Source organism: Chelmon rostratus, chromosome 20, assembly GCF_017976325.1.
Source record: "Chelmon rostratus isolate fCheRos1 chromosome 20, fCheRos1.pri, whole genome shotgun sequence".
NCBI lineage: Eukaryota > Metazoa > Chordata > Actinopteri > Chaetodontiformes > Chaetodontidae > Chelmon > Chelmon rostratus.
In genome coordinates this window covers 7,716,659-7,744,655 of record NC_055677.1, presented here as the reverse complement: position 1 = coordinate 7,744,655, position 27,997 = coordinate 7,716,659, and the positions used below count along the sequence as shown (strand labels likewise).

The 27,997-nt window shown below is 41.9% G+C and overlaps 1 protein-coding gene across 3 annotated transcripts; it reads right to left on the bottom strand.

Moving 5' to 3' along the window:
- Window positions 1-791: 791 nt before the first annotated feature.
- Window positions 792-26,445, bottom strand: myom1b (myomesin 1b). 3 transcript variants are annotated; one of them, XM_041961146.1, is made up of 38 exons: window positions 26,319-26,445; window positions 25,655-25,869; window positions 23,617-23,751; window positions 23,314-23,488; window positions 21,553-21,710; window positions 21,256-21,348; window positions 20,454-20,542; window positions 20,142-20,183; window positions 18,912-19,073; window positions 18,568-18,729; window positions 16,870-17,011; window positions 16,348-16,547; window positions 16,104-16,157; window positions 15,853-15,977; window positions 15,586-15,769; window positions 15,326-15,500; window positions 15,122-15,243; window positions 9,405-9,601; window positions 9,193-9,319; window positions 8,362-8,546; window positions 8,154-8,268; window positions 7,918-8,074; window positions 7,735-7,841; window positions 7,592-7,636; window positions 7,344-7,480; window positions 6,882-7,026; window positions 6,173-6,232; window positions 5,927-5,994; window positions 5,714-5,827; window positions 5,066-5,125; window positions 4,721-4,808; window positions 4,598-4,636; window positions 4,399-4,504; window positions 3,979-4,142; window positions 3,733-3,769; window positions 3,519-3,541; window positions 3,070-3,125; window positions 792-2,852 (listed from the first exon to the last, which is right to left on the bottom strand). In XM_041961146.1, exons 2-38 carry the CDS (start codon window positions 25,804-25,806, stop codon window positions 2,592-2,594), a joined length of 4,461 nt encoding a protein of 1,486 aa, XP_041817080.1. In that variant the 5' UTR covers window positions 25,807-25,869; window positions 26,319-26,445; the 3' UTR covers window positions 792-2,591. The 3 variants fall into 3 exon arrangements, with proteins under 3 accessions (XP_041817080.1, XP_041817081.1, XP_041817082.1); XM_041961147.1 differs by lacking the exon at window positions 5,066-5,125; XM_041961148.1 differs by lacking the exons at window positions 23,314-23,488; window positions 23,617-23,751; window positions 25,655-25,869 and having other exon boundaries at window positions 26,319-26,429.
- Window positions 26,446-27,997: the final 1,552 nt, after the last annotated feature.

Here is a 27,997-nt window from a genome sequence, read left to right as displayed (position 1 = left end):
CTATCTGAAACACAGGGAATTGTATTGCTTCATGTCTCATCACAGTCAGATTCTTCAAACAACTAAAACCAGTGATTCCCAAATTATGGAAGTAAAGATACCCTAATACATACTATTCATATACATACAATTGAGTGGCTAATTTTAGCCACTTTCTACTAATATGTCAATATATTTTCATGCGTTCTCATTAAAATGATATGGCTATAAAGTTATAGAGACAAGTAAGAACTTACAGCCAAGAGGGGCTTAGCTTAGCATAAAAACTGGAAAGTGGGGGAAACAACTAGCCTGGCTCTGTGCAATGGTAAAGAAATGTGCCTACCAGCACTTCCAATCGTCCAATCCACTAAAACAGTCGTACTCATGATAAAACTGATGAGGAAACAACTTTTTATAACCTTTGGATATATTTCAACTCTATGATAACACCGTCGGATGCAGGGGTGACCAGACGTCGAGGGGAAACAGCATTAGTTTTCTCTCAGTTACACTCAGGTGAGCTTGATTTTGTTTGCTCTGTTTGTGCTCATCGAATGGTGACTTTTTTTTTTTTTTTAGTTTATTTTTTCCAGAACATCATCAATCAAGCACACCCTAGTTATTACAGTGAAGAGGAGGGTTGTCTCCATGCTGGTGGTTGATCTTCGGGCAGTCCAAGTCTACAGAACGCATGACTGGGAGTGAAAATGTGAAGAGTAAACTGAAAGACCAGAGTGAAGAGTGAAGGGTGGGAAGTTCAAACAAAAAGTGAAACAACTCAAAGAGGAGGAGGAGGAGGAAGTGGGGAAATACATGCTCGTTTTTATTAGTCTCACCAAGAAACAGGGGAGTAGGAAGTGAGGCAAAGTGATCTAACAGTCTTCATTACAGTGGCATAGTCATCAGCATAATCACGAATAAAGGAGGTATCATAATCATTAATGATGGACTGTGAAGGGGATAAAAGTTGTGAACGACAATAATGACAATGGGCAAACATAAAGTATTCACTACAGACAGGGAGACAATGGAGGTGATGTCATGATCACAACATTCAAACGCTTGTGAATAACAATAAAACAGGACCACATGTAAAATTTGATGAAATGGCACAATGTTTTAGCCCCTTTGCAACACATTTTGTGTACTTCTACTGCTTTATTTTCCAAAGTGAGCCTTTAGGTGCATTTAAAGATATTTTCGAGGTGGGCGTTTCTTTACTTAACCTTTCCAAAAACCAAAACCACAAAAACTAAAGTGCGAGCAACAGGATAAACCGGATGTTTGTCTGCCCCGACGTAAGCTGCGATCGTTAGCATGTTAAGCTTACTAGCTACAGCAGTTACGTGGCCCATTACTCCCAAGGCGCAGAGGTGTCAAAACTAGTTGTTGGGGTCTACGGCATGTTTAAAAAGCCCATTTCACGTCAAGAATATCCACTATGTAGTATATCTCCACTCAACACAGGTCACCGATGCTAGCAAAGCTTTGGGTAACGTCAGCCGCTCTGTCCCGCTTGTTGCTAGCTTTGGGAAGAGCGAGTGTTAATATTTGCCACATACATTGGCTAGTCCTCATCCTAAAACTCTTTTCTCCTGTAATGTTAAAAGCGAAAACATACAGTTTGGAAGTACAAACAGAAAGCAAACTTCTTTATAAAAAGTCAGTCTTCAACCAACTCATAGATCTTACATTAGCTTAATTAGCTAACTCGCCATAGCTGATTAAATCCAGAACTTAGAAGCCTGCTTTTGTCTGCCCCCATCTGAAATATAAGTAAAAAAAATATATAATAACTCAACATTTTAGTGGGAAATCTGCCATTGCTATTGAATGCAGAAGGCTTGACAGGTGAAGCTACAGGAGCTAACGGTGGCAGGACTAAGAGAATTATCAACTGCAGAGTTATGTGACTTGGTAATTCAGCTGAAACAGCGGAGGCCTACAGGATCTAAAGAAATGAAGACGTTCTGCATCTCAAGCATGTTTCAAGTCTCTGCAAATTGTTTCCATATATTAATAATATGGACTAAAATAATTGGCTGCCTGACAGACAAGCTGGGATCAATCTCATGTTATTGAGTGTGTTTGTAACTGGTTGGCAGTGAAGTATGCATCATTTGTAGCAAATAGGCTAAAACATGGAAGAACATCATTCAGCTTTTGAATGGCTATTCTTTACTGATTTAATGACTTCTTTTCAACATGACCTAAACTAATATCTTTGGCTTCATCACTGTCAAGTAATGTTTTATTTTGTCCTCTAAGGCAAACAGACTAAAATTAATTTGCTACAGCTTTACACAAACAAAAACTAATATTGCACCAGTGACATTTCTGATTGGACATGATGTCACAAACACCTTTTTACTCTGAGTCAGATTTGTTACTATTGGACCAAATGAGTACATATTAATGGTGATTTTAACTCACAGATCATAACCACACTGGATTTCTCTCTAAAGTCTTGGACGTTTCATTTCAGATTCAGCACCTCTAGACTTTATAATATGCACAAAACATCTAACACATCCTCAAGCCTTTCTCCTCCTTTAACTGTTTCCAGCGTTTTTCATTTATACATATTTACGACAAGATTTGGACCGCTTTTATTTTTTCTTGCCGCCCGCCTCATCGGGGATGAAGACACTTACGGTGAAGTCCCCGCTCTCTGTGCCGTACTTGTTCTTCACCAGGATGCTGTACTTGCCAGAGTCCGACGTGTTCACACCGGTGATGGTGAAGCTGGCAAACTTGCCCGACTCGAACTTGAGGATGCAGTGGTCGTCCGACGTGATCTCCCTGTCGTTCTTCAGCCAGGTGACCTCTGGCACGGGGTCGCCGGAAATGTTGCAGGTGAGATTGAGGGCCTGGTGGAAGGACAAACATGAAACACACACCTGTAATATTACCCAGTCATAATAACTACATTTAGGCAAGTAGAAGCACTGCCACCATGAAAGGGCAGATTGTGGTTCAGTGCTTTACTAAAGGACAATTTAAGAAGACACATGTTATGATGTTTCTGTATGGCTGTCACTGTGCTGGCTTAGATGCATAACATCAGTATCAGCTGAGGCAGTTTACCTTGCCCTCCTGTATGGTGACCACATCAGGCAGGCCTCCTGCTACTCGAGCACGATCTGAAAGAAACAGTGTGACCTTAATTACAATTAATACACTCTATGGCACTTTCAAAAACATACACTACCAATTCAGCTACCTACCTTGTCTCTAAATTGAAGATGGCACATTTACACATAAGGACATTAAAGATATGTGAATATTTCTACTAGTATATAGTCTGGATCATTTACTGTTTTAACAATAATCAGTGGAATCTTAAAGCTGATTTTACAGGAATCTGTCAGCATTATGTTGAAAGAATAAAGGCTTTATGATCTGTCTTTGTAGAATTAGTTAACACCTTAACTCGATTATTCAATTTACTATCTAAACAATATGTGAAGGACGGGCCTCCCTGATGATTCAGCAGCTACTTCATCCAAAACCACTTTAAACACAACATCACTTACTTCTCTCTGCAATAGCAGCAGCTCTGGTGAGGACAAAAACAGAGGCAACAGCAAATTAGGTCAAAGGTGCTGCGAACCAGAAGTGAAAGTTAAGGCTCAATCTGCATGCCTAGTTCCTCGTGTATTTCCTCCAACCAGAAAAGAAGTGTGCATGCTGTGCTTGCGGCTACATAAAGCTAATAATGTGATAGCTGACGAGTGATTAGTAACTTACTTGAGTCTCTGGAATTCTGCAAAAGCGTCATCAAAAGCTGCAAAGCAAAAAAAAAGAAGAGGTTTACTGCTTTATTGTTATACAATAAATTCATCTTGAGTAGGATACACTGAAAGCTGAAACTGAAATGATGAAAATTTAAAAGTCACAAATTTAAAACAATGGTCTAGAATTTGACTGTTGTACAACTACAGTTTACAATCACTGTGGCTATGATCGAAGCTTCAGATACACGGGTGGCCTCACCTTGACCAGACAGCTCAACAGTCCTCCTCAGGCCACCTTTCCCGTCGTTGAACTCGATGGCGTATTTGCCCATGTCTTTCTCTGTGGGCTGCGAGATCTGCAGCCACAGCTGCTCTCCCACCACACCGCTCTTTATACGGTCAGAGAAGGCGATGGCTGAATCCCTGTCAGAGAGGTGAGAAAGACATGGAACATGAGGAAGACTACAGCTGGGCGAAGCACTGCAATATTTTACTCTTGTGCTCCAGAGGCACAAAATTACCAAAAATACAAGATCTAACCAATTTACTCTCAAAATTATGCAATTTTTTAAAAAAAGAAATCAGCTTAGTTGCAGTTGCTGGAGGTGCTGAAACATATTCATTTTAAAAATAATTGCACACATGCTTGCAGAAGTGGCAATGCAGACGCAAAACGTACTTGTAGTGCCATGTCACTTGGAGTAAATCGTTATAGTAGCTGACAAAGGTGTAGAGTCGGATGCCCTCCTCTGTGCTTGTGATCTTCAGCGGAGTGGAGGAATTGGCTGCGATTGAAATAAAATTCACTTGGGGTAAAATGCAAATTCAAAGTGAATCAGGCATCAAGTTATTTGGGGACAAATTGTTCATCTTCTTACCGATAAAACTGAAAACTTCGTTCATCAAGTCTTTGAAACCTAGAAGAGAGTTTATAAGTAATGATATATTTGTTACATTCAGGAGATGATCGTTTATGTTAGTGCGTGACTCTGCAAGCTTACCTTGATCTGTCAAATTCAACGTGGAAGTGTCCTTTCCTCTGTCATCCTTCAGAACAACCTCATACACACCAGAGTCTTTCTTGGAAATCTGACAGAGAGAGCAGGAACGTCAGATTCGGTCATCTAGACAACAGCAAACAAGGAATATGATTTGCATTCATCTGAAAAGGCAAGCTTTCTCTTCTGCTATGGATGCTGCAGAAAACACATATATGACGCAAGAGCAAAAAAGCCAGAACAGACAAACGAACAAACATCTATTTAAAAAAAAAAGCATTCTCAGGCAGAACGGCAAAACCAGAGGTGGCCGTTGGCCCTTGACGACAACAGATAACTGTTCCCAACTTTTAGTCTTCTCCAGGTTTGGCTGTCGGCACAGTCTGCTGTGTCTGCGGGGGAGTCGCGCTGAAATGGGACACATGTGACATCATGTTTATACACAGTGTGTTAGACTACCTGGAAGGACGATATGTCAGTGAATGCCACTCGGACAGACGTTTAGAGACGATACAGTGGGATGGGAATGAGATGCGGAACTGAAAAGAGGGTTAGATGACATATGAGAGAAAAGTGCAAATTAAAACAGAAGAAGAAGAAGACAGAAGAGTTAGAGAGAGAAAGTGATAACGGTGTCCAAAGACTTAGTGTGAATTAATTTAATGGCATTGTTAGGTCTTAAAATATGATATGTTAAATTTGATTTAATGACATATGATGTTGGTTATTTATAATAAAACCTTTTAGAAGTTTCCAGCTGTAATTAGTAAAAAATAAACAATAAAATGTTTCTTTTACTCCAACTTACTCAAATCTTGTGGACATTGAGATGGGCGTAAAATATGAAGGATCCATATATCTTTATGCAAGGATTCCACCGTTTACATTCATATATGCAAATGAATTCAGCGACAATGATGCAATACAGAAATATACATGTACACTTTACTGACATAAATTCAGACTTCACACACGTTTCTCTTCTCATGTTCTCACCTGAGCAATTTCCAGTTTCAGGACCCCCTCGGTGAAGCCGAGGTGCTCGTCTGCCTTGATCTCGCGTCCGTCTTTGTACCACACGGCTGAGGTCTCCTTCTTCACGTTGCCGACCTGAAATGCAACACAACACGAGAATTTGGACAAATGAAGACGTGCGCAGTATTTCTTTAAAAGCGTGCATCATGAAGGATCTTTAAAGTGCTGTCTCACCTTGCATTTCAGCACAACGCAGCACTCTGGTGTCACCTCATAACCCAAATACTCGATAAAGTGAGGACCTGGAACAAACATGGGTGTTATAAACATAGAAATCAGAGCAAATACTGTGATGGGCTTTTTGCTTGTTTGTTTGTGTTGCTTTCCTGACGTCACTACTAACCGCTTAACCAAGGCGATAATCAGCAGATTCATCCATAACAAACATGAGTAATACTCATAATAGTGCTTGTGTCATACCTTGCTTTCTGAACCATTCTTTCCTCTGGAACTCTGATTCCTTCTGCAGCTGCTTGAACACTGCAAATATAAAGAGTTTGCAATGTTAAACATTTAAACGATTATTCTGACATACTCTAACCACAAAATCTGACCATGATTGGCTGCTTTTAAACTCTGTGATAACATGAATGTAGTTTGGGATCAGTGTTGTCACATCAGACTGACAAAAAGTAGCCCAATCACTGCCTAGAACACAGAATGATTGATCCTGACATGTGCAGGATGCCTATATAGATGCTGTCATCCCGCATGAATCATCACTATTATTATTATTATTATCATAACAGAATCCTGGAATGTAGCTTCTGTAGCGACTTCTTCGCCTTTGACTCCTTTACTTTGTGCTTTCTTAAAAAGGGTTTTACTGCCCTCTGGTGTCCACAATGTACATAGTTCTTGCAGAACAGAGTTGCAGAACTCCACATTAAGACTCTGCATACTACACTTCACAGGTTTTGGAAGGCAGATACAATATCAGTGTATTTATAGTGAAATTAGCAACTGATTTTTGGCTTCTCTTTAAATAATAGTCATTTTTATTACATAAAATAAGTGTCCACTGATTCTCTGCGTGTTTTTGCCTATAAAACAGTATTTAAACTAAACAAAACTCTCACTTAAGTCAAGTTTAATATATTTTGATTATGAACATCCTCACTGAACATACCGTCTCCTATCAGCACCAAGCTGGACTGGTTGGTGGCTTTCCCGTCCTGCAGCTGGAAGGTGAAGGTGCCCTCATCTGCCGGGGTCAGAGACTCCATGATCATCTCAATCACGCCGGTGTTCCTGTCGAAGTTCATCTTGTATTTCTGCACAAGAAAAAGACAACACCTGCCAAACATGAAATCATGCACAAAAAAGCAGAATTCCCAGATACTGTGGGTATTTTTGTGTCATCTGTCTTCTGTGTTCTTTTTGTTTAACTTTGCATGTTGTTTTGAAACAGTACTGTTTGCTATTGTGCTGTTTATTGCTCTTAACTACAGATGTGAATCAGCTTGAAGCTATGTGCATCAAACATTTATGTTTGAGCTGTACGCTGTCCCTTTTAGATAAATGAAATAAATAATGAAAAAAATTATGAATACAAACTGCTGAGGGTTCATTTCCTTTTGTGTTCACTGACCTCCCCCTGAGAGAGAACATTATCATTGAAGACGTAATCCACTTTGCTGTTAGCTGACATCTTGTCCGCCTGCAGCCAAAAGCGAACTCTACCCTTCTCCAGCAGCTCCACAGCCAGCTCTGACTTCAGGGGAATAACTACGAAGAGGAAGGATGAAGAAAGAGAGAGAGAGGCAGCTCAAAGGAAACAGTCCAGTCCGTGACCCACTTAGAAACAGCAGCGATGACATGCGATGCTCAAACACTCACTGGGAAATTTGTGGTCGTGACTGATCTCCAGCAGCCTCTTCAGCTCTGTGAGAGACAGGAGAGAGATTCATAAACAGAGTCGAAAAGCAAAAACTCGTTTCATTATCTACCTCTTGAAACGTGTGATTTTCTCGTGGGCCTACCTTCCTCAGAGAGGGTATAGCTGGATGAAGCACCATCAGTGTGGGTGACCAGACATGAGTAAATGCCAATGTCCTCCTCCCCAGGAGTTTTGAAAACAGCTTTGGACCTGCGGGAGAAACACGTTGTAGGAGTCATGGATGAGAATACTGAGCGATGGTGTGCTGATCAAAGCGTCATCTCACTTGTTTCCCTTGGTCTCTAAGGTCAGGCGGGATGAGTCTGTCATTTCCTCGTAGTTCTTGGACCACACAAATTTGCTGTCTGGAGTCATGTCACAGCATTCGAAGTTCAGGGAGATGACACCGTCGTCGTCGACATCCACAACTATCTCCTTGGTGCCTGAGGCCCAGAGAGGTAGAGTCACAGCTTGAAAATATTGATTTATAAGCCTCTCGTCAGAGTTGAACAGTTTTCCTACCTGGTTTGGTCACAGCTGGGACCGGCTCTGTCACGTCTGACGTTTTTCCAACTCCGGCTTTATTCTGAGCGCGCACACGGAACACATACGACTCTGCTTCCTTCAGATTCTTGATCTGAGTAATTAAAGAAAAATAATCCGATTACACGCCAGCTGCTGCCACACGTGTAAAAGAATCCAGTAAAGCAGTCAGCCTGATGATGGCGACCTTGAGGTACGTCTTCTCCACAGCCTTGTTGTTGACGCCTCTCCAGGCCTCCTCTGGTGCGTCCGCCTCCTTGATGTCCACGTAGAACCCGTTGACCGGATCACGGCCCTGGTACACAGGCGGTTTCCATAGCAACACCAGAGAGTCGCTGCGCACCTCTCTTATCTGCAGGTCATGAGGAGGTCCTGTGGTCCAAAACAGACACAGTGGAAATACACAGTCAGGATAAAACATATGCAGATCAATCCTGACGACTATTCGACCGGTCCTTAAACGCCTCACAGGTACAGTTAGGAAAAAAATGCCTGCATGCTGCTTTCTTGATTTCTTGTGCACATAGATGGCATTTTAACAACAGGTAAAGGTGAGGGTGGGAAGGCACGTGTATATATATACAATTAGCAATGAATGCATTAGCTATGATAGCATTACAAAATTAGATCATTTTTAGACACAAGATAATGTGTTAAGTCTTCATCTCATAAGTAAATGTTATTGTAACCAGAGGTGTAGACTCAAAACAGTCCACAATCTGATGACTTTAAACTTGACCAAGACCAAAAAACTGGACTTTAACACCAATGACTCATGACTTCACTTCACAGATCGCCTCCCCAAAGATTAGAATTTAGGTATGCAACAAATCAACTTCTCATTGTACTGATCATTGATGTCTTTCCAATCAATCCAACAGCAGCCAATCACATTGCGAGCAGGAGGGAAAGTTACATTCTGAACTGTAAATCTTCATTTGGGACCTTTAGCCACATTGTGACTGTTAATGCTCATGTTAGGCTTCTCTCAGTGGGTTAAATAGGTGGTCTACCCAACCTGGCACTGCGATGGTCCACTCCTCACACAGGAAGGTGTCACTGGGCAGCGACGGGATGCCGACACCTGCCATGTTGGCTGCTCGCACCTGGAACTGGTACTTCCTGTTCTCCTTCAGATCACACACCTGAAGACAAGGGACATGAAGACAGAACCTTGCTCATGGTGTTAAAATCCACCAAACCCTGTATTTGAATTTAATTTCAACTCACCCTGTAGGCCCTCTCGCTAATAGCCTTGACGTTGGCCTCATGCCACTTCCCTGGCACGCCATCGATGACCTCGCGATAATCCACAAAGTAGCCGGTGATGTCAGCACCGCCGATGAAAGTTGGCTGTTTCCAGGCCAGCACCATGGAGTCGCGCACACACTCCAGGACAGTGATGCCATAGGGTGGAGCAGGGGAGGCTGGGATGACAGAAAACTCAAATTAACACCATAATGCGTCAGCTGGGGAAAAGGGTGAAGTAATGGGAAACTGAGGCACTAAAATGAAGTGATACTTTCAATTCCCAAACGTATTATCACACCTCCAGCCAGCTGCTTTAATTTATCTATAAACTTGTTCTTTGAGATTCTCATAAATTGCATTTTTTGAGCCTCAGCGTCCCTTTACTGGGAACTTCTCTGTTTACAGCAGGTATTGGCTGGATTACAACTCAATTTCTTCCATGGCCAAAAACATTACGCCTCCACTGGATTGTGTGAAAGTTTAAAGAGAATAGTGGGTGAATACCTGCTGTGGCAGAATATGATCAAACCCACAACATGGTTGCACCTTTAACCTTTTATATCAGGCTTTTGTATCATGATTCATGAGTTAAAGGAACGGTTTAAAATTTTAGGATATACAATTATTTGCTTCCTTGCTAATAATTAGATGACATTAGATCAATACCACTTTTGCTTCTGCACACCAAATATGAAACTACAACCAGGAGACAGTTAGCTTAGCTTAGCATGAAGATCGGAAAACAGGGGGGAAACATTTAGCCTGACTCTGTCCAAAGCTAATTCACAAAAGTGCACAAATTAGCATGTTGCATCTTGTTTGTATAGTCCATAGAAAAACAAAGTGTAAAAACCAGACCCCTAGCAAAGCCTCCAGGAAGTCACTGTAAACGGCTAATAACACTGACGTCTGGCATGTAAATTTGTCATTTTTTACCTTTTAAAGAGCAAGATGTAGCTTTTAATTAGTGAGCTGTAGAGTAGCTGGTAGGGGTTAATTGTAACATTTGGACAGAGAGAAGCTAGCTGTTTCTCCATGTTTCAAGCCTGTATGCTAGGCTAAGCTAATGGGCTGTGAGCTGTAGGTTAATATTTAACAGACAAGCATGAGAGTGGTATCAATCTTCATATCTAACTGTCAGCAAGAAAGTAAATAAGTATATTTCCAAAAATGTCAAACTATTCCTTAATAGTAGTTAATTATGACACCATATTTGTGATAAGAACATTCCAACAAAGAACACAGTGATTTCTGGGACTTGGATGAAGGAGCGGCTGTGAGCAAAAGGTCTCTCGAAAAGCAGGATCATGTAACATGGAGATAATAAATTGACCTGTCATACACAAATAGTCACGTGAACCTGATACCCTCCCCTATTTAGGGGTGAGAAGTTGGTCAAAGTGCCTGAGAGGTGGACATCTGAAGAGGAACACAGTGAGCTACCAAGTGTCTCAGGTCACATGCGTTCTGCTTTTACGTTGGCTGGATGACCCACTTTTCAAGCCCAGGGTGTGATTAGCCGGCTCCTGCCATGACATACTTGTGTGTGTGTGTTTGTGTGTTAAAGTGCTCTGGGTACGCCATGTGATGGCAGGTCCTGAGGTGCCAGGTGACTGACAGCGAGCCACCAAGTGAGGAGGTTGTGGGAAGGTGGTGGCTTGTTGTGGCTTTGGGTTTGAGATCCAGTTTTATGTTGAAGGTTCACCCTCATCATGTGTCGCGTTTTGTTTTACTTCCTGCTTTTGTCTCTTTCCCGCCTTTGTGATTGCTGATTAGTTTCGCCTCTCTTGTGTATTTAGTTCATGTGTTTTCCCTCTTTTAATTGTCAGGTCTTCTGCGTTTGGTTGCTTGTGTTTATTTTGGTCTTAGTTCAGATTTTATATTTCTTCTGAGCTTTTGGATTCCCCTTTGCCTGCTCTGCCTGCCTTCTTGGCGTCCTGTATTTGGGTCCAACCCCTTGTTTTCCTGCAACTCCGCATACACAACTGTAACAGTACAACCTGACAACTGAAAGAGGGAAAACACATGGACCTAACACTCAAGAGACTCATTAACTCATGCAAACACACAGAAAACAGGCGGGAAAACACACAAACCCAGGAAGTAAAGCAACACATGACACATGTGGAGTGCAAACTTTCAAAATAAAACAGGAAACAGACTAAACAATCCCAAACCCACGACCAAAACTATTGACAAGCGTGACTGTGCTGAGTTAAAGTTTATTGGTGTTTTACAGTGACTTACCTTAAGAGAAGAATACCAGTAAAGCACTTCAAAAACTGATAATTACGTGTTGAAGACATGTGAATGTAAAAGTAGAACCTTGCAGAACTCATTCAAAATGAGAACTCTTGCTTTTATAACTTGGGACAGTCGGGGTAGAATATAAGTCGGGGGGATTGATGGAGTTTTTGTGGTTGACGAACAGATCTAAATCTCTGACCGGTGCTCACCTGACGACTCTCTCCTGGGCCTCGCTGTCTCCCGATTAGCTGAAGCACCTACAGAGAACTTACATGCCTGTTTGGTCTCAGGCTCATTGACTGCCTTTACAGCCTGATCGTGAACCGCAGCAGGGACTGGGTCTAACTGTGTAGCTATGTCAGTAAGTGAGTCAGAAACTGAGTCTGACACAGACTCTGAGACCAGGTCTTTTGCCAGGTCAGGGGCCCAGGGCACGCTGCCTCTCTTGCCCCCTTTGCTTTTACCCTCCACTGGGTCGGGCCCTGCGAGGCCTGATCTAGTAGCCCCGGCCCCCTCCCTGGCTTCAGTGTCAGCCTGAGCTTTATTGCGCTTTAGCTTAGTGTCAGAGGGGGACTGGACAGTTTCATGCGTGCCCGTCCAGCGTGGCCTGTGCTCGGTTAGTTGGCCCACGTTACCCCCCGGCCCCATCTCCGGCAACACACCATGAGGGATGCCGCCCCCTACAGGAGTTAGCAGAGAGAAGCAAAAGAGGCTTTTTAAAAGACAGACCCAAGATCAGTTCAATATTCAGAACATCAGCTCATTAAATACAGTAAAATGTCTTCATCTGACTGGGAGCAAAAATGAAGACAAGATGACAAACAAGTGACATCCGTGTGAGGAGGTGAGCAGGCTTCGTTTGGATTATGAGGGCGTGCAGACGAGTGAAGTAGAACAGCTGATGAGTGTTGATGTGCAGGCTTTGCACCAACCCTTTATGAAAAAACACTGTTGTGTAGTAACGATGCCAATGGATTTCACCTCCTCCACCCAAAAGATGAAGGGACTGAATGCTACAGCACACAGTGATGTCATTCATACAAAGTAGTGCAATTATTCTAAGCTACTATTTTTCCTCAATAAGAAGAACAGTGAAATCTACTGTAAATGAATATTAGTAGTAGTAGTAGAACTAGCAGTATTACAGCCCATTGCATTCTTTGTAATTTAACATAGCAGGAATGTTTCCTGACATTACCAGTATGTCCGCCTGCATGACTGTGCACAGAAACACATTGGCTTCATTACTGAGTGTGTTTCACAAGGGAAACCAGAGCACGCCGCTCAGCACAAAGCTGGCCAGTGAATGAGTGACATCCAAAGGCTGAAAGTTATGTTAGTAAAAATGCAGAGAGACTTTAGGGAGCACATGCAACTATGACAGTTATCACAGCAGCTGGATTGGTCTGTTGTGCACAGTGTGTGTGTGTGTCTGTGTGTGCTAGGGCTCCAGATGAATATGGTCATTTATTGGCTTCCAGTGGAATTCAGTGGAATTTCAGCGGAATAAATTAAAAATCAAAACTAATTTAAACTACTAAAGTCATTAGTGACCATGCTTTTTATATGTGTAAGGAGATTTTTTCTTACATAAAGAATAACAGCATAGAATAACTGTTTGATTACATTAAGCGTAAAAAGTTTTTCTTTAATGTGAACAGATTTTAACTTTTACCAGTGGTAGAAAGTAACTACGTACCTTTACTCAAGCTCTATATTTCAGTACAATGTTGACGTACTGTACTTTACTTGAGTATTTCCATTTTATGCTACTTTATACAACTACTCAACTACATTTCAGAAATATTGTACTCTTCACTCCACTATTTTCTTTTGATACTTATAGTTATGTGACGATGAAGTAATCGACCCAGCAGGATAAAAAAAATCTGCAGTTGGCTCCACATGACACACTGCAACATTAAAAGCTCTTACATGTATCTGTTAGTGATAAAAACAGAATAATATAATGTTTTATAATAATATAACGCCACGAAAGGAGCCATTCTGCATAATGAGTACTTTTACTTTTGATACTTAAAGTACATTTTGCTGATAACACTTTTACTCAAGCAACATTTTAAAATCAGGACTTTTACTTGGAAAGGAATATTTTTAGACCATAGTATTTCTACTTTTAATTCAGTAAAGGATGTATGGGAGTACTTCTTCCACTGCTGACGTTCACAATTATATGGCAACAATTATTTGTGATTGATCTTGGAGCACTGTATGTGTATGATGTACAGGAAGTGTATACTTTTAACTAAACTCTAATAATGAATCATTAAAATTCAGTTAACCATCGAACAGAACAATACCATCGGCAGGTTAGCTGCTAGAACAGAGGTTAAGACAGAGGAGCTCAGCGGGGTGGGACAGGTGTGTGTGCTGGTACCTTCAGCACCACGTGGGTTTTGCCGACACGTCTTGTGCCCAGGATAGGTGAGGGAAATGGGGGGTGGTGGCGTGTGACACTGGGCTGGTTTGTAACGACCACTGAATTGGATCGCACTGACCCAAATTAGAGGAAGTCTACAAGTCCTGACCCTGACCCCGCCTCAGGCTGTGCAGGGAGGAGGAGGGGGTGGGAGGTGGATGTTTCTGGACAGGGAGGTGGGTAGGTGGAGCACATAACAGTGCAGACTAACGGGACAGGGTGACAGAGTGGAACCATGGTGGAGAAAGTGTGGGAGTGCAGATATGGATGATGTAAAGAAGTGAAGACAACAGTGGCAACCTACAACATCATGTAAACATATCAAAGAAAATACCAGTTCTTCCACGTCTTTTATGTGTTTTTCTAAAAATGTAGACACACTTTATAATATATATAATATTTCAGCTAATCAGTCTGTGGTGTTTGGTGCATTTCAGGAGTCCTTAAGCTCACAAACAACATAAACCTGCTTCACCTACTTTCACATCAGGTTTTAATCTCTGGTTTTCTTACATTTCATAGAATTTATAAATATGCTTTGGCTGCGATGCTTTCTGTATAATCTAGAAAAATCCAATGATGAGTTGAATCTGATGCATCAGCTGTGATGATCCCTCTCTGTGTGCTTGTTAAAAGTTAGATACAAGTTATACAATTATCTAGAAAGAAGCCTTTTGTTTTTTTCAGTTTGATGGACTGACGTTAAAAAATTAGCTTTACTGTGAGCATCACACATAGTTTAAATATTTAGTGTGAAACTGAATTTAATGGAAATGTCCTTACACAATATTAACTAACATAGTTGTTTGTCTTACTCCACTGAAGTTAGAAAATATTCCCGAACAGCAAAATGAATCCAGAAATGCAGACTACAACACCGACAGCTGATTTTTAAACATTATTAAACTGATCTTTTATGCATTTAAACAACAGGATAAAGTATCATGTTGACTATCTGACTCCTGCATCAGCTTCTTGTATTGGGACATGAACCCTCAGGTTTACTCACCTATAGCAGCCTTCACCTCCACAGGCTCAGACTCCTGGGAGAACTGGCTGAGCCCTGCTGCGTTCACTGCCCTCACCCTGAACACGCATGTCTCTCCTGTCATCAGACCGTGGCAGATGAACCTGCAAGCGAACCGGCGACACATTTCTATAAAACAACTGGCCTATAAAACCTTTGGTTAAAAACACAGAGGAGTCATTTTACCTGGTGGCATTCACAGGCTTGTTGTTGCATGGCTCCCACACATTGCTGCCCACCACAGTCCCTTCGATGTAGTATCCAACCAACTCTTTGGCCTCGCGGGACGCTTCCCAAGACACAACGACTGATGTGTCTGTGTTTCTGGTCGGGATAACTTTTCCCGGGGCAGATGGGATATCTGCGGACCAGAACATTGAACACGTTTTGGCTCATTCACTGAGAATGTAACATCATGATACCTGTATGTGTGTGTGTTTTCAGACCGAGCTTGTCGCCGACAGTGGTGGCCTCGGTTGGGTCAGACGGCTCGCCCACGCCGGCCGAGTTGCAGCAGCGGACGCGGAAGCTGTAGGATTTCCCTTCGGCAAGGTCGAACAGCGCGAAGCGAGGAGACTTGACCGGGATCTCTGTGTTCACCCTCTGCCAGCTGTCTGTGCCTGAGACACACTGACAAACAAGGACACAAGGTCATGTCACAGAAACACTGCAGTTAACATGTTACAACATGTTGCTGAATAGGTTTAATTTACCTTTTCCACATAGTACATGACACCCTCAAGGCCTTTATCTCCAGGTGGCTTCCAGCTCAGCACCACATAGTTCTTGGTTGCTTCAGTCACCTGCAGCTCAAGAGGTCTGCCAGGAACGATGCCCTCTGAGGGTAAAAAGATAAGGGATTAGGACCTGAACACATCATTCCTGCAGCAGAACAATGGACAAACATGACCTTTATGTCACCGGGTGTCGTTGATATTACTGGTATAAGGATTAGATTTCCTACCTGCAGGCTCCTCCTCTGTGACAATGATTTGTCCGGTCCAGGGAGCTGAGGTACCTGACAGCAAGCAGATGATCATCATGTAAAATTTGATGGGAATCTTTATTTCAGGTCTTAACATTTCTAGCTTTTGCTCCAATATTCAACCACAATTTTATCTTGGGTATTAGCAGTGAAAAAGCCTTTAAAACACAACACACCCGTGTGTCTGATAAACAGGAGTTTGAGCAGACATTCAGTAAAGTACCTCTCATGCGGGCGCGGTCAGCTGGGTCCATGGCGGCCACCGGCTCAGAGACTCGGGAAGGGTGGCTCATGCCGCTCTTGTTGACAGCACGCACACGGAAGGTGTAGGAACGGCCCTCCACCAGGCCAGTGACGGGGAAACGGGAAAACTTCACCGGAGTGTCATTGCACTGGATCCAGTGAGTGGTTCCAACCTCACATCTGGACACATATTGCAATACAACTCTTACATACTGGGTGTTTATTCAGGTATTAAAAACTTACACAATTCAAAATATGTAATCAGCAAAAATGGCTTTAAGTACCAAAACTAGCTCCTGTCAGTGTTTCCTGTTATATCTGGTGTTTTTGGAGTAATATTAGTGCTGCATTCATTCAGTCATCGACAGAGAAAATCAAAATGTCTGCGATCATTCCTTTAACTCTTCGAGGGGCTTTTATAAAGATGAAGTTGAAGTGAGATGACTGACAGACGTTTTTCAGCAGTGTCAGAGTAACAACAGGCAGCAGCATGCTGACTGACCTGTCCACAAAGTAGCCCAAGATGGAGTTACCACCATCGACAGCCGGCTGCTTCCAGGTGACAATAATGTAATCCTTATTGGCATCCAGACAGCGCACATCCAGAGGGGCACCGGGGGCTCCTTCAACCTCAGCGTCCGCATCTTGCATGAACAGTAACAACACGTTTATTCACCTTTGAGCCTCTGATTTGTCTATAATGAACTGATCTTACTGTAGATGGTTGTTTTAAACACTCTCACTTTTTCAAAATAATGGCACAGACGTGTTCTGTTGCCATTGTGTAGCGTGCAGTAGCTAATAAAACGGAAAAGAAGCAGAGGTGTGTTTCGTGAGCAAGTACGCTTGAGCTGCAGGTGAGCTGCAGAGAGACCGGTGGAGATAGAGATAGGTCGGTGCAGACTAAATGACGGTGCAGAGTTGCATCTAAGGCATTTTAAGGCATGAAGGGAGTTTTCAGAGGTTTGACCGATGCCCGCAGAAGAACTTTAAAGTGAGCCATGGCCTGTGCTTAACCGTGTCGCTGCAGGGCTCGATGCCAGGAATGTTTCTGGTCCTCAAGTCAAACACAAGCTGAGGGCAATCAGCGACAGGAGGACAGAATTAGCAGAAGCCCACCCCTCGGTGAAAGGGGATAAGAGAGGTGGCTCTTAAAGAAACATAAAGGTAAATCCAGGGCACCGACTGTAGTAAAGTCGACTACAGACCAGAGTTGCATCATAAAGTTACAGCATGTATTAGCTGGATACGTGCAGCCTGTATTGTAACACCTACAGAGGCATCAGACTTTCTTTTCAAATGTTCTACAGAATGACACTTTTTAAAGAGTCACAGATCAGAAAATTACAAAAAAGAAATTTGACAATTTGTGACAGCTTGACTGAATGACCACTCTGTGAGATAAAGAGATAAAACAGGAGGAGATAATTATAACCAGAGTGTGTTCGCTCACAAAGCTGTAAGGAAACTGGGCAGCCTATTGTTTCTCCTTGAAGCAGATATTTACAGAATCTATCCACACTCACAGCCAGACTAATTCCATAGCTGAGCCCTCTGAGAATAGCCTGACTGCAGCCAGGATCATATAGCGTTTTGTTATGGAGACTGTACCTGGCCTTTTCTTTACTGGGCGACCAGCAGGGTCTATTTTCTGGCATGTTCGTACTCAACATGTGTCGAAGCTGAAGCTTTAAAGGTCAGATTGTCTCTGAAGGCAGCAAAGATAAGCTACACTGACCGCTTTTTCCCATGGTATTCAAACAGATGCCAGGGAGTTGCCACTCAGCGGTGTCTCTATTAGAGATATCCTATTTAAAACCACTCACTCACATTCAAACACTTTGACTATTAAATGTGGTATTGTCATCAGGTGCCAGAGGACATGCTGTTGTGACTTCGACCTTGATCTGATGACATACTTGACAAAAACAAAGATCAGGCTGCATTAAGCTTGTGCTGAGAGGGACTGCAGAGAAAATATCTGTGGGGGGATATCTTGGATACATAACATATTATAGAATTAAAGCTTTGAAGGCTTCCCCTAAATATGCATGAAGTGAAATGTGAATGGTCAGCAGCATAGATTCCTCTGATGGACTCTCAGGTTTGGAGGCAACAGTAAAGCAGGATTTCTGGCAAGTGGCCCCTTGTGCATAAGTTAGCTACACAATACGATAACTTTTTGGGAAAGCGAACCCACCCCTGACAAACACATAGGCTGAGTAGGTCTCATAGCCAGATTTGGTGGTGACACGCAGTGTGTAGAGCCCCTCATCCTCTTTGTTGAGGTGTGTGAGCGTCAGTGTGGCTCGGTCTCCACTCCAGTGCATGTGGTTCCACTTTGAAGGAGACAGCAGAACATCTGGAACAAAACAGGACAGAGGGTGGCTCAGTAACAGGCACTATTAATATATCAGTCTTTATAAAACAGCATGCAAATGGAAAATCTTAATTTGATAACTATACTCATTTTATACTCTTTAGATATGCAGCTATCCCAACCAAAATAGCACAACAATCCATGGCTTGGAGTCATCTGCTTACCGTCTCTGTACCACTCGATCTCTGGCTGGTAGCGGTGCAGGGCAGGATAAATGATGACCGTACATCCCAGACTCATAGTCTCGCCCTCTCTTCCAAACGATACACCAAACTTATCAACAATGTGAGTCTGGAAGTTGATGCCATACTCCGACACTGGGCCGTCTGCAGACAAAGCGTGAGACAGCTGAGTTGGAGCTTGGCATTTCTGTGCAAGACTTGTATAGCAGACAAGTGGAGAGATGACTGTGAAAACCATGTATCTCCAGATTTGCTAATTTTGAATGTTTTCGTTAAACTGAAGAATTGTTCAATAAAAGCTTTTAACACACTGTTTAAAAAGCTGCATGGATTAGCTGGAAAATGCATCACCACAAAGCTAAAAACAGACTGTTTTTCTCATTAAAAGTTGACTTTTTAAACTATGTGGTTCTCACAGGACAGCGACACCCCAAACATACAATGATCTTATAGATTATGATGCATTGCTGTAGATTTAACTTACCAACAGTATAGAAAGTAGTTATAACTAGCTTAGCCTTCAACATCTACAGCAGTAAGATGCAATATGAACGCAGCAATATGAATGCAGCAATATGAATGCAGCAGTAATATGAATACTAAAACATCATGTGACAGTAACACTGACAGGAACAATTTTACTGCACAATGAGTACTTTTACTTTTACTGGTATTGATACTTTTACTAAAATAAAGTGTCTAAATACTTCGTCCAACACTGCTTCTACCCCATAAGAACATAAGGTTGTGAACATTGTTGTCATTAACCTTCCTTCCAGCAGAGGGCAGATACTTTCTGCGAATAGGCTTTTGATAGAGCATCTGAACGGTACACGCCCAGAAGACAAAGTTAGCAACTAATAAAAAAAATCTAAGGACAGTCTAATCTAGTTTTCTCAACAGTTGGTGGAGACCAAACCAGAGCGACACGGAGAATACATTTTTGACTCATATTCATCACGTGGCGAGAAACATAACTCCAAATGCTATGCTAATGTTGCTCAGCATGTGATACATGTGTAAATAAGAAACTGTTTGCTAACATTTAGCATATAAGTGTAACAACTTAATAAGATGAAAACATCTCAAGGCTGTGTTTTTCAGCTTGTTACTCTGCCCCCTAGTGGACATGAATGATTTAATAAAGCTTTAAATCCACAATACAGCATGCAATAACAAATACAAACAAATACAATGTAAATTGACACGTACGTCTGGGTGCTGGCAGGGACTCATCAACTTCACCTTTGAACCCTATGGAGAATAGTATTCGTTGTTATTAATATATAAGGTACATACATAGTGATGAACTGCTGGCATAGTATATCAAAATCATACGACAAATTAATTTTACAGGTGCCATGATTAATATATAGATAAGAGAGTGGGTTTGTAATTATTATGGCACATGAAACTTACATCTGGAAACTACTAAGAATTATGTGATCATGAAAGTTGTTTGTGAGAGTTTTGTCATGCCGGAAGCATTGCAGTGTGATGGTTTTAAGACTTGGTGAAACCTACTCTTAACAACGATAGAAGCAAATGCGGACAGCTCTCCCTTGGAGTTCATGGCAGAGACACGATACTGCGCCGTGTCATCAAAATCACATCTGAAAGAGGAGCGCATCAGCTGATCAATGCCCATGATATGCACATTCTATCTCTTAAGGATTCACGTGTACGGTGCCCTTCCCCCACCTCAACCTCAGCCCTCCCAACCATGTAAATAATACCAACTATGAGCCCACGACTGCAAAGCGTTCCACAGCTCCTGGCCAGGAATACTCATGCAATAAATAGACACTGCTGGTGATGTCATCTGCACCAGGTGGTGCTGGTCTCTGTGCATCAGGGTATCTGTGATGTGCTGTACATAAACCAACAGCCTAATCTATACACTACAGCTCACATATTCTACTAATATGTGATAAAGATCATTTGTCGCTCTTTAGCTAAGGCTAAGTACTAAAGACGGCAGACAGCAGAAACCCCAAATTTAAACTTGTGTGGGAGGCATAATTCAAACATTTCATGCTTTTCTACAGTCCATGGTCTTTTATCAAGGTAAATAATCTAATAATAAGTAAGTAAAAATAAAATACCTGGAATCTAATTTTTTCTAATGCATCCTGAGATGAACATTTAAAGGCAACTTTAGCCTAAGTGGTTTTATGCAACCAGGCACACGACTTTCTGCAATGTTTTCTCTGCATCCAGGAAATCAGTTGATGGTGACACGTTCTGGGTATTAAACTATTGCACATGGTGATTCAGTGGCTTTTTGGGAAGACTGAGAACTGTGGATGGGAGAAGCTACACCTACCTGTTAATCTCCAGTGAGTGCACGCTGTATTTGCCCTCAAGTTTATACTTGCCAGGGTTGGCAAGAGGGTCGATTGCCACATTGTTTTTGTACCTTGTAGTGGGAGGCAGAAAACACGAAAGAGGACAGAACCGAGGCAACAGAAAGACTTTAAAGAGGATGAAACAGAATCAAGAGGAAAATAACAAACCTGTGAAAACAAGCTGGAGCTGAAAGGAATAAGCAGGAGTTTGAGGGGACAGAAAGAACTGATGTGAGGTTTTATAGGTTTTGCTACAGGTGATGTAAGCGACCTACCAGACGACTCGAGGGTCGGGCCAGCCGCTGACGGTGCAATGCAGCCGCACACACTGCTTCTCCCACACAGTGTGGGAGCGTGGTTTAATCACAAACTCCGGTGGATGCATCAGGCTGTCTTCGTTCATGCGCTTAAAGTGTTCCTCGTGATCATGGATCTACAAAAGAACAGTACTTAAGCACTGAATCAATCGGGATGGTTGTACTTTCGCCAAACATAAAGTGTTAAAACATCTTGCACCTTGCAAATATTAAAAATACCCAGAATTTCACCAGGACTTCACAAGGCATGGTCGAAGCAAAAACAAAGCTTTGACATACACCAAACTGAGCAAGATCCCAACTTATCTTTACTTGTTTTACACATGCAAGATGTATGCACTTTGCAATATGACAAGTGTTATGAGTGTGTGCTGTTCATGACATCCCATGAATAGCAGGGGGTGTTGAGGTCTGGTCTAGTTGTGCATCCAGTAAGTCAGCACATATTATGACAACACCACTGGGACACTGCTTCCCTCTGTCTCAGGAAACAGGATCTCCTGAGGAATTTGCCACCTAGTAGTAAGGCTCTCTGGCTTTTATGATGCTGAATGAATGGTCGGGTATTACTTCACATAATCAGCCAGGGACATAAATAACCCTCTTGTGCAAGGAGTAGTAGTGACCAAGTAGCAGTAGCTACAGGCACTTGGTGTTCCTAAGCAGGACTGCAATTAATCATACCCAATCATTAGCAACTATGCAAATACCATAAGTGTGTTCTGTTCTGTCACCTAATAGTAAGTTTAAAATGATGGATGTTTTTTCACTGTGATGTAACAAAAACAACAATCTGTGATTTCATGAAAGAGAACATTGTACTGTGATACCAAGAGCAACAAAAACCACTGTGATCCCAGATCAGAAAGTATAGTTTAATGTACGATAAATATTTTTCAAGTATGGAAAAGTCATTACATGTACACTTTTACTTTTTTGTGTTTAATTTAAAATATGTTTGACACATACTTTTCAAAAGCATGCTTCTAAATAGACGTCATTAAGTTCTACTTAAATGTATTAAAAATGAATATACTATACTTTTGCAATACTGGTAAGTAAAGTGGTATTTCAAAGTGCTCATGAAAAGTGTACTTAAGTGTATTATGAAATATACTTAAGTGTACTTAAAAAGTGTACTTTAATTTAATTTTAAGGATATTTTAGTATGTTTCCAACACATTGGTGATAGAATGTAATTGCACTCTAAGTGTGTTTTGAATGCTCTTGAATACTGATTTTCACTGGTGGACTTCAGGACAGTTCATAAAAAGTTGTGCCAATTTAGCAACTATTAACACTTCAGGTATACTCAAGTATTACTCAGGTATTACTCAAGGATTACTTGAGTTCACTTAAGTATACTTGAAGGCAAGAAAAATAGCACAAATTACACTTAGTACATTCTTCAAAAAGTAGATTTTATTTTATTTTTTCACCTGTGATGTAATAAAATGTCTACTGTGATGTCACAATTAGGATAAGCCAATCGGTGACATCATGACAGAGAATGCCTGCTGTGACATCGTGAGAAGAGCAGTCTGCGATGTCATGAAGGACAATGTTTACACATCAGAACAAACACCGAGGTCTGAACTGGACACCGATATGACAGGATCACCTCATGTCACGGTCGTTCTGTGATGCAGGCAGAATAAGCAGTTATCATTGTTGTAAAAGTCGACCTCAAACAGCTACATGTAGAATTTCCCCACTGACCCTTTTGTTCAGAGAGATGCGTTCGGCCGACTCGCGCATGGCCTCCTTCCTGGAGATCTGCTCTGACCTCTCCATCTCCAGGCCACTGGTGAACAAATTCCTGCGAGCCATGTATGCAGCAGTTTCCCTCACCCTGGCTTCCTCTGTATCCGAAAATCCTGTCGCAAACTCTTGACTAGGATTTCGTAGAGCAGAGCCAGGCATGGATGCGGGGAGCAAGGCATATCAATAAAACTGAAATAACTGTACGATACTGCAAAACATTCCTGGAGTTCTAGGTTTAGATGGTGAAAAGTTTATTACCTGCCCCTGAAGATAGGCACTACATAGCCGATGATTTGGTTCTCTTTATCCACTGCCAAGTAAGTTGGCTTGGCTCTCTTTGGTACAGGGCTCAGTCTGCTCGCCTCCAGCCCAGAATGTGAAGACACTTTAAGTCTGGGACATATAGAACACCGTCAGCCTGGCTCCCAGCCAGACAGGACAACAAAACATCAACATGTGGGGATAAAGCCGAGGTGAGGGCAGGTGGGTTGTAGATTAAGGTTCAGTGGGAAAGTAGTGTAGATGGTTCAGTGGGAAAGTAGTGAAGGTGGTTTAGTTTTGAATATTTAGCGTTTTTACCACTTTTATATGACAAATTTCCACAATAAGACCAAGTGATATTAAAGACAATATGAGGACCGCTGAGGTCCACTGAAAACAACAAGTACTCAATCACTAAGAGCCTCAAGATTGCTGCAATCTGGGATGATGGTAACACATGCCAGAGCCACAAAGCTTGAGACTACACCCAACATTATAGCCCAAAGTCAACTCAAGACCAACTTATAAATCCTTATAAACATACAGCAATCTTCAATCATACTACATTGATATCTCTGTGTTCTTTCTTAAATAAATTAGAGAAAGGGATGACAAGTCTGATTTTAGATTTTTGGTGAGATGCCACAGAGTTTATCCGTGGCAACACTATCTGCAGCACTCAGAGGGTTGGGGGTGGGATCTCACGGAATGAGATAACAAGAAGGGTGACGGGCAACCGCCCTCATTTTTCCTGTATCTATCTGGGTCACTGTCCCTTTAGCTCTGACTATTTACATTCTCTTGACTTTCCAGGATCAGGCTGCAACAACTCCCATTAAAAGCGGATTATAATATGAGGAGTTCTTTGCTTAAGTCCAGCAAAGGTTATCACACGTAATAAATTCAGCGTTCACGTCTACATGAGCGCATTTGTATCTTTGAAATAACGGCACTACCGCGACCACACTGACTGTGAAATCAGCATCATATCACAATTCTCAGCACAGATTCGGTAGCTGGTGGGCAGCAGTGAGTGTGAAGGCAAAGATCAGATGGTGTTAGTAAAACCTAAGCCCTCTGACCTGTTCACACTCTCCAGGCCAGCGTATTTAAAGATTTGCCAGGCACTTTAAAGGATAGGATCCCCATTCACTGGGTGTTTTGTTAATCCTCCTGACAAATCGTGGAAAAACTCCTTTCTGGTGACGCAGAAGTCACAGAGTTTGGAGAATCTGCTATGAAACCAAACACAACCATCATTTTTGTTTTGTTGCAGGATTTGCTAATTTTTCACAACTTTTTTTGTCATTCTTGCAAAACACACACCCCGACAAAAACTAATTTGACACGTGTATATTCTCTATTAAAGACACTGGACAGCTAACCAATGCTTTCAACAGGGATGGCACAAGTCTGAGCAACAGAAACAGCCACTAATGAGCAACAACTCTCATGTCTGGGAAGCCATGAAATTTCCAAGAGAAAATAATTAATGCAAATACTGTCAGGTTTTAATGACACTGAATTCACAGCACAGGGGTTCAGATTTCAAGTGGACAAACTGTCACTCGTTGCTTTCCCTCCAGCACGGTATGCACAGGTCAAGATTCTATTTCGGTCTATGCCATATAGCATAACACAGCCATTACATAACTGTGCATTTCCTTACAGCTTATCTAACAAAGGGTTTTTCAAGTAACGTAATTGTTTTAGTCACTTAGGAAAAGGTGTGTTAAAGGTAACGTTTGTCAGCATGCAGCAAAGCAAACAGGGCATCTCTGCATGCAAAGATCTTCATGCAGGATTCGAAGCTGTTTTCAGCCAGCACAAAGAGCGACCATCCTCAGGTGTGTGCGAGGGTTCATCAAAGTGAAAGAGCGGAGGGAAGGATGGTTAGCAGGAAAGATAATCCCAAAGCTGTGGCAGGGAAGTGATCCAGCAAGGGTGAACTTGATCAGTCGGGTTGGGTGATGGTGTTAAGGGGAGCAGTAGGGCTTTCCTGTGACAAAGGTGTGATCCTCTGCCTCCTCCTTACCCCCTGCTCCTGCTGGTGGTGGAGGTGCTGCTGCCAGCCATGTATCTGCTGCTGGACTGGTACTGGCTCAGTTTAGACTCTGTCTCCTTGCTGCGGTAGCCACGGTCATAGTGGCGATGGTGCTTCTGGTAGAACGGGATAGATCCAGACATGCTGCAGGCTGCTCCTGGTACCAGCCCTGAGATTCCCGAGTTCTTTGCTGCCTATCTGTTTGTCTGTGTGGTTAGTTAGTGTTCAAGAGCAGGTGGAATAACTATTATGATATATTGTAGGTTCATCGTGACTGGATTTGGAACGTTGAAATCAGTATTGGCTGCATGAACAAGCTGGCCATGCTCATTTACTTTAACATGTTCTTTATAGTTGAACATGGATGGTTAATGTAGCTCTAAAGAAACTGGAGGAACTTTGTATATATAAAATATTCTAGCCAAAAGTTGCATAATATTTCCTTGATCAAAAAAAAAAAAGAAAAAAAAAAAAGAATACCACAGGGAAAAGTCTTTTAAACATCATGAAATCTGCAAATTCAAACCTGCAATATCAGCTAGCAAGCCATCATATAAGATTCAGGCAATCAGGCATTTTCTCAGCATGCTTACAAAGACATATGCAAGTGCTACAACCTGGCTTATCACATCTTATCCCTGCAGTTGCCACTTACCCTGGACAAAAAGCCTCAAACGCCAAGCTTTAAGGGAAAACTGTGGTCCAACTCCACACTTATGGCTTGATATCCCAGCAAACCTACAGGCAGGTGAGTACGGGGCTGCAGTCTACACAACAAAAATAATGTTGGCCCTTGCCGGAGTGTCCAAGCAGCAGTCACAACCTTTTATGGTGAGGGTGGAGATAAATATAGCTGAGAGCAGAGTGTGGGGGGCAAGTCAACTCCCATAGTGCAACACATTTATGGGTGCAGGTCTGCAGATGAGCATTACTGCCTGATATGCAGGTAAAAAGGCAAGAGATTGTCCAAATATTATCCATATTGCTTGATCTTTTAATATGAATTATTGCCTCCTTTATCCAACAGAAACATGTACAATATTTATAAAATATAAGCCTCTGCATGTGTGGTATGTACCATATGTATGAGTGAACATACATGTTTCTGATCATGTCTTTCTGTTTCTAATTTTGCTTGTTTGCTTGCTATTTTGTTGTTTTAAATAAGTAAATAAAGAGTTAACCAGTTACTAATATGACAAAGTCTACATACTTTAAATGAATGTTTCAGAAAAAAAGCACCTCACAGTCCGACTTTTCTCAGTGATGCCCTAAGTTTTGAAGTGGCTGGCTTACTTTAACAATCTTAATTCAATATCTGTTATTTTTCTAGTGTTTAAAGCCCATTACACAACCGTGAGGTCTTGCTGGCGTCTAGCCGACAGTATGCCATCACTGGTTAATCTCCAGCAGCTTTTGTCTTGACTTTTGACTGCAGCAGTCTCAGCTGTGACTGTTGCTAACTTTAGCTTTGCTATTGTTACTTGCTTCACATACAACAAATGCCAGACTCTTTGTCACTCTCTCCTTCAGTCTCGTTCTCCCTTCTGGAAGTAAACAAACGTCCCCTCTCGCCCCCTCTGCTCATAAACAGCTACTAAAAGAAAAACTTACATAAATCAAAAACTCTGAATCCTGTGGCAGATTTTTAATTTTTTAACTCAGTCTGTTGCTGAGACATTGTTGATAAAAACACACTCCTGATGCCAATATGACTCATAATCATGAATTTACAAAAGAAAGGCCTTTCCTGTTTAAATAAAGTTTATTTGAGGCCATTTGGCAGGCAGATTTAATTTGGCTGCCACAGATGTTTGGACGTTGTTCTGGAAATTGACTGCAACACAGACACTTAATAAGTTTCCATGGCAATAACATTATGTCAATGAACACCTTGGAGGCCATTGTGTTGAACATTCGTCCTTTTTGGCCCTCACCCACCACTGTCCCACATGACACAACCATCAGCATGGCAACATACCTAAAATGTTATGGCAGCAATCTGACATGTGAGGCCATTAAAAGAGATCAACACTGAGGAGAACAATACGAGACATTAAGCAGGGTCACAACACTACACGCTGTCTAATGAATATGGGACATATTCTGCAAGTACAATAGGATAAATCACAAGCGACCATATAATTTGCCAACATGACTGCTTTGAACCGCTACGATTAACTGGGAGACAAGAGAGCTAACGAATCATCAGGAAAGCAGAAGTGACCTGAATAGCCAGAGTCCAGTTGACTCTCAAGCCTTTAGTGCTGTAATTCAAGTGGATTCTAACTATATTTACTGAAAGGAATAGTTCAACATTTTGACAAATATGCT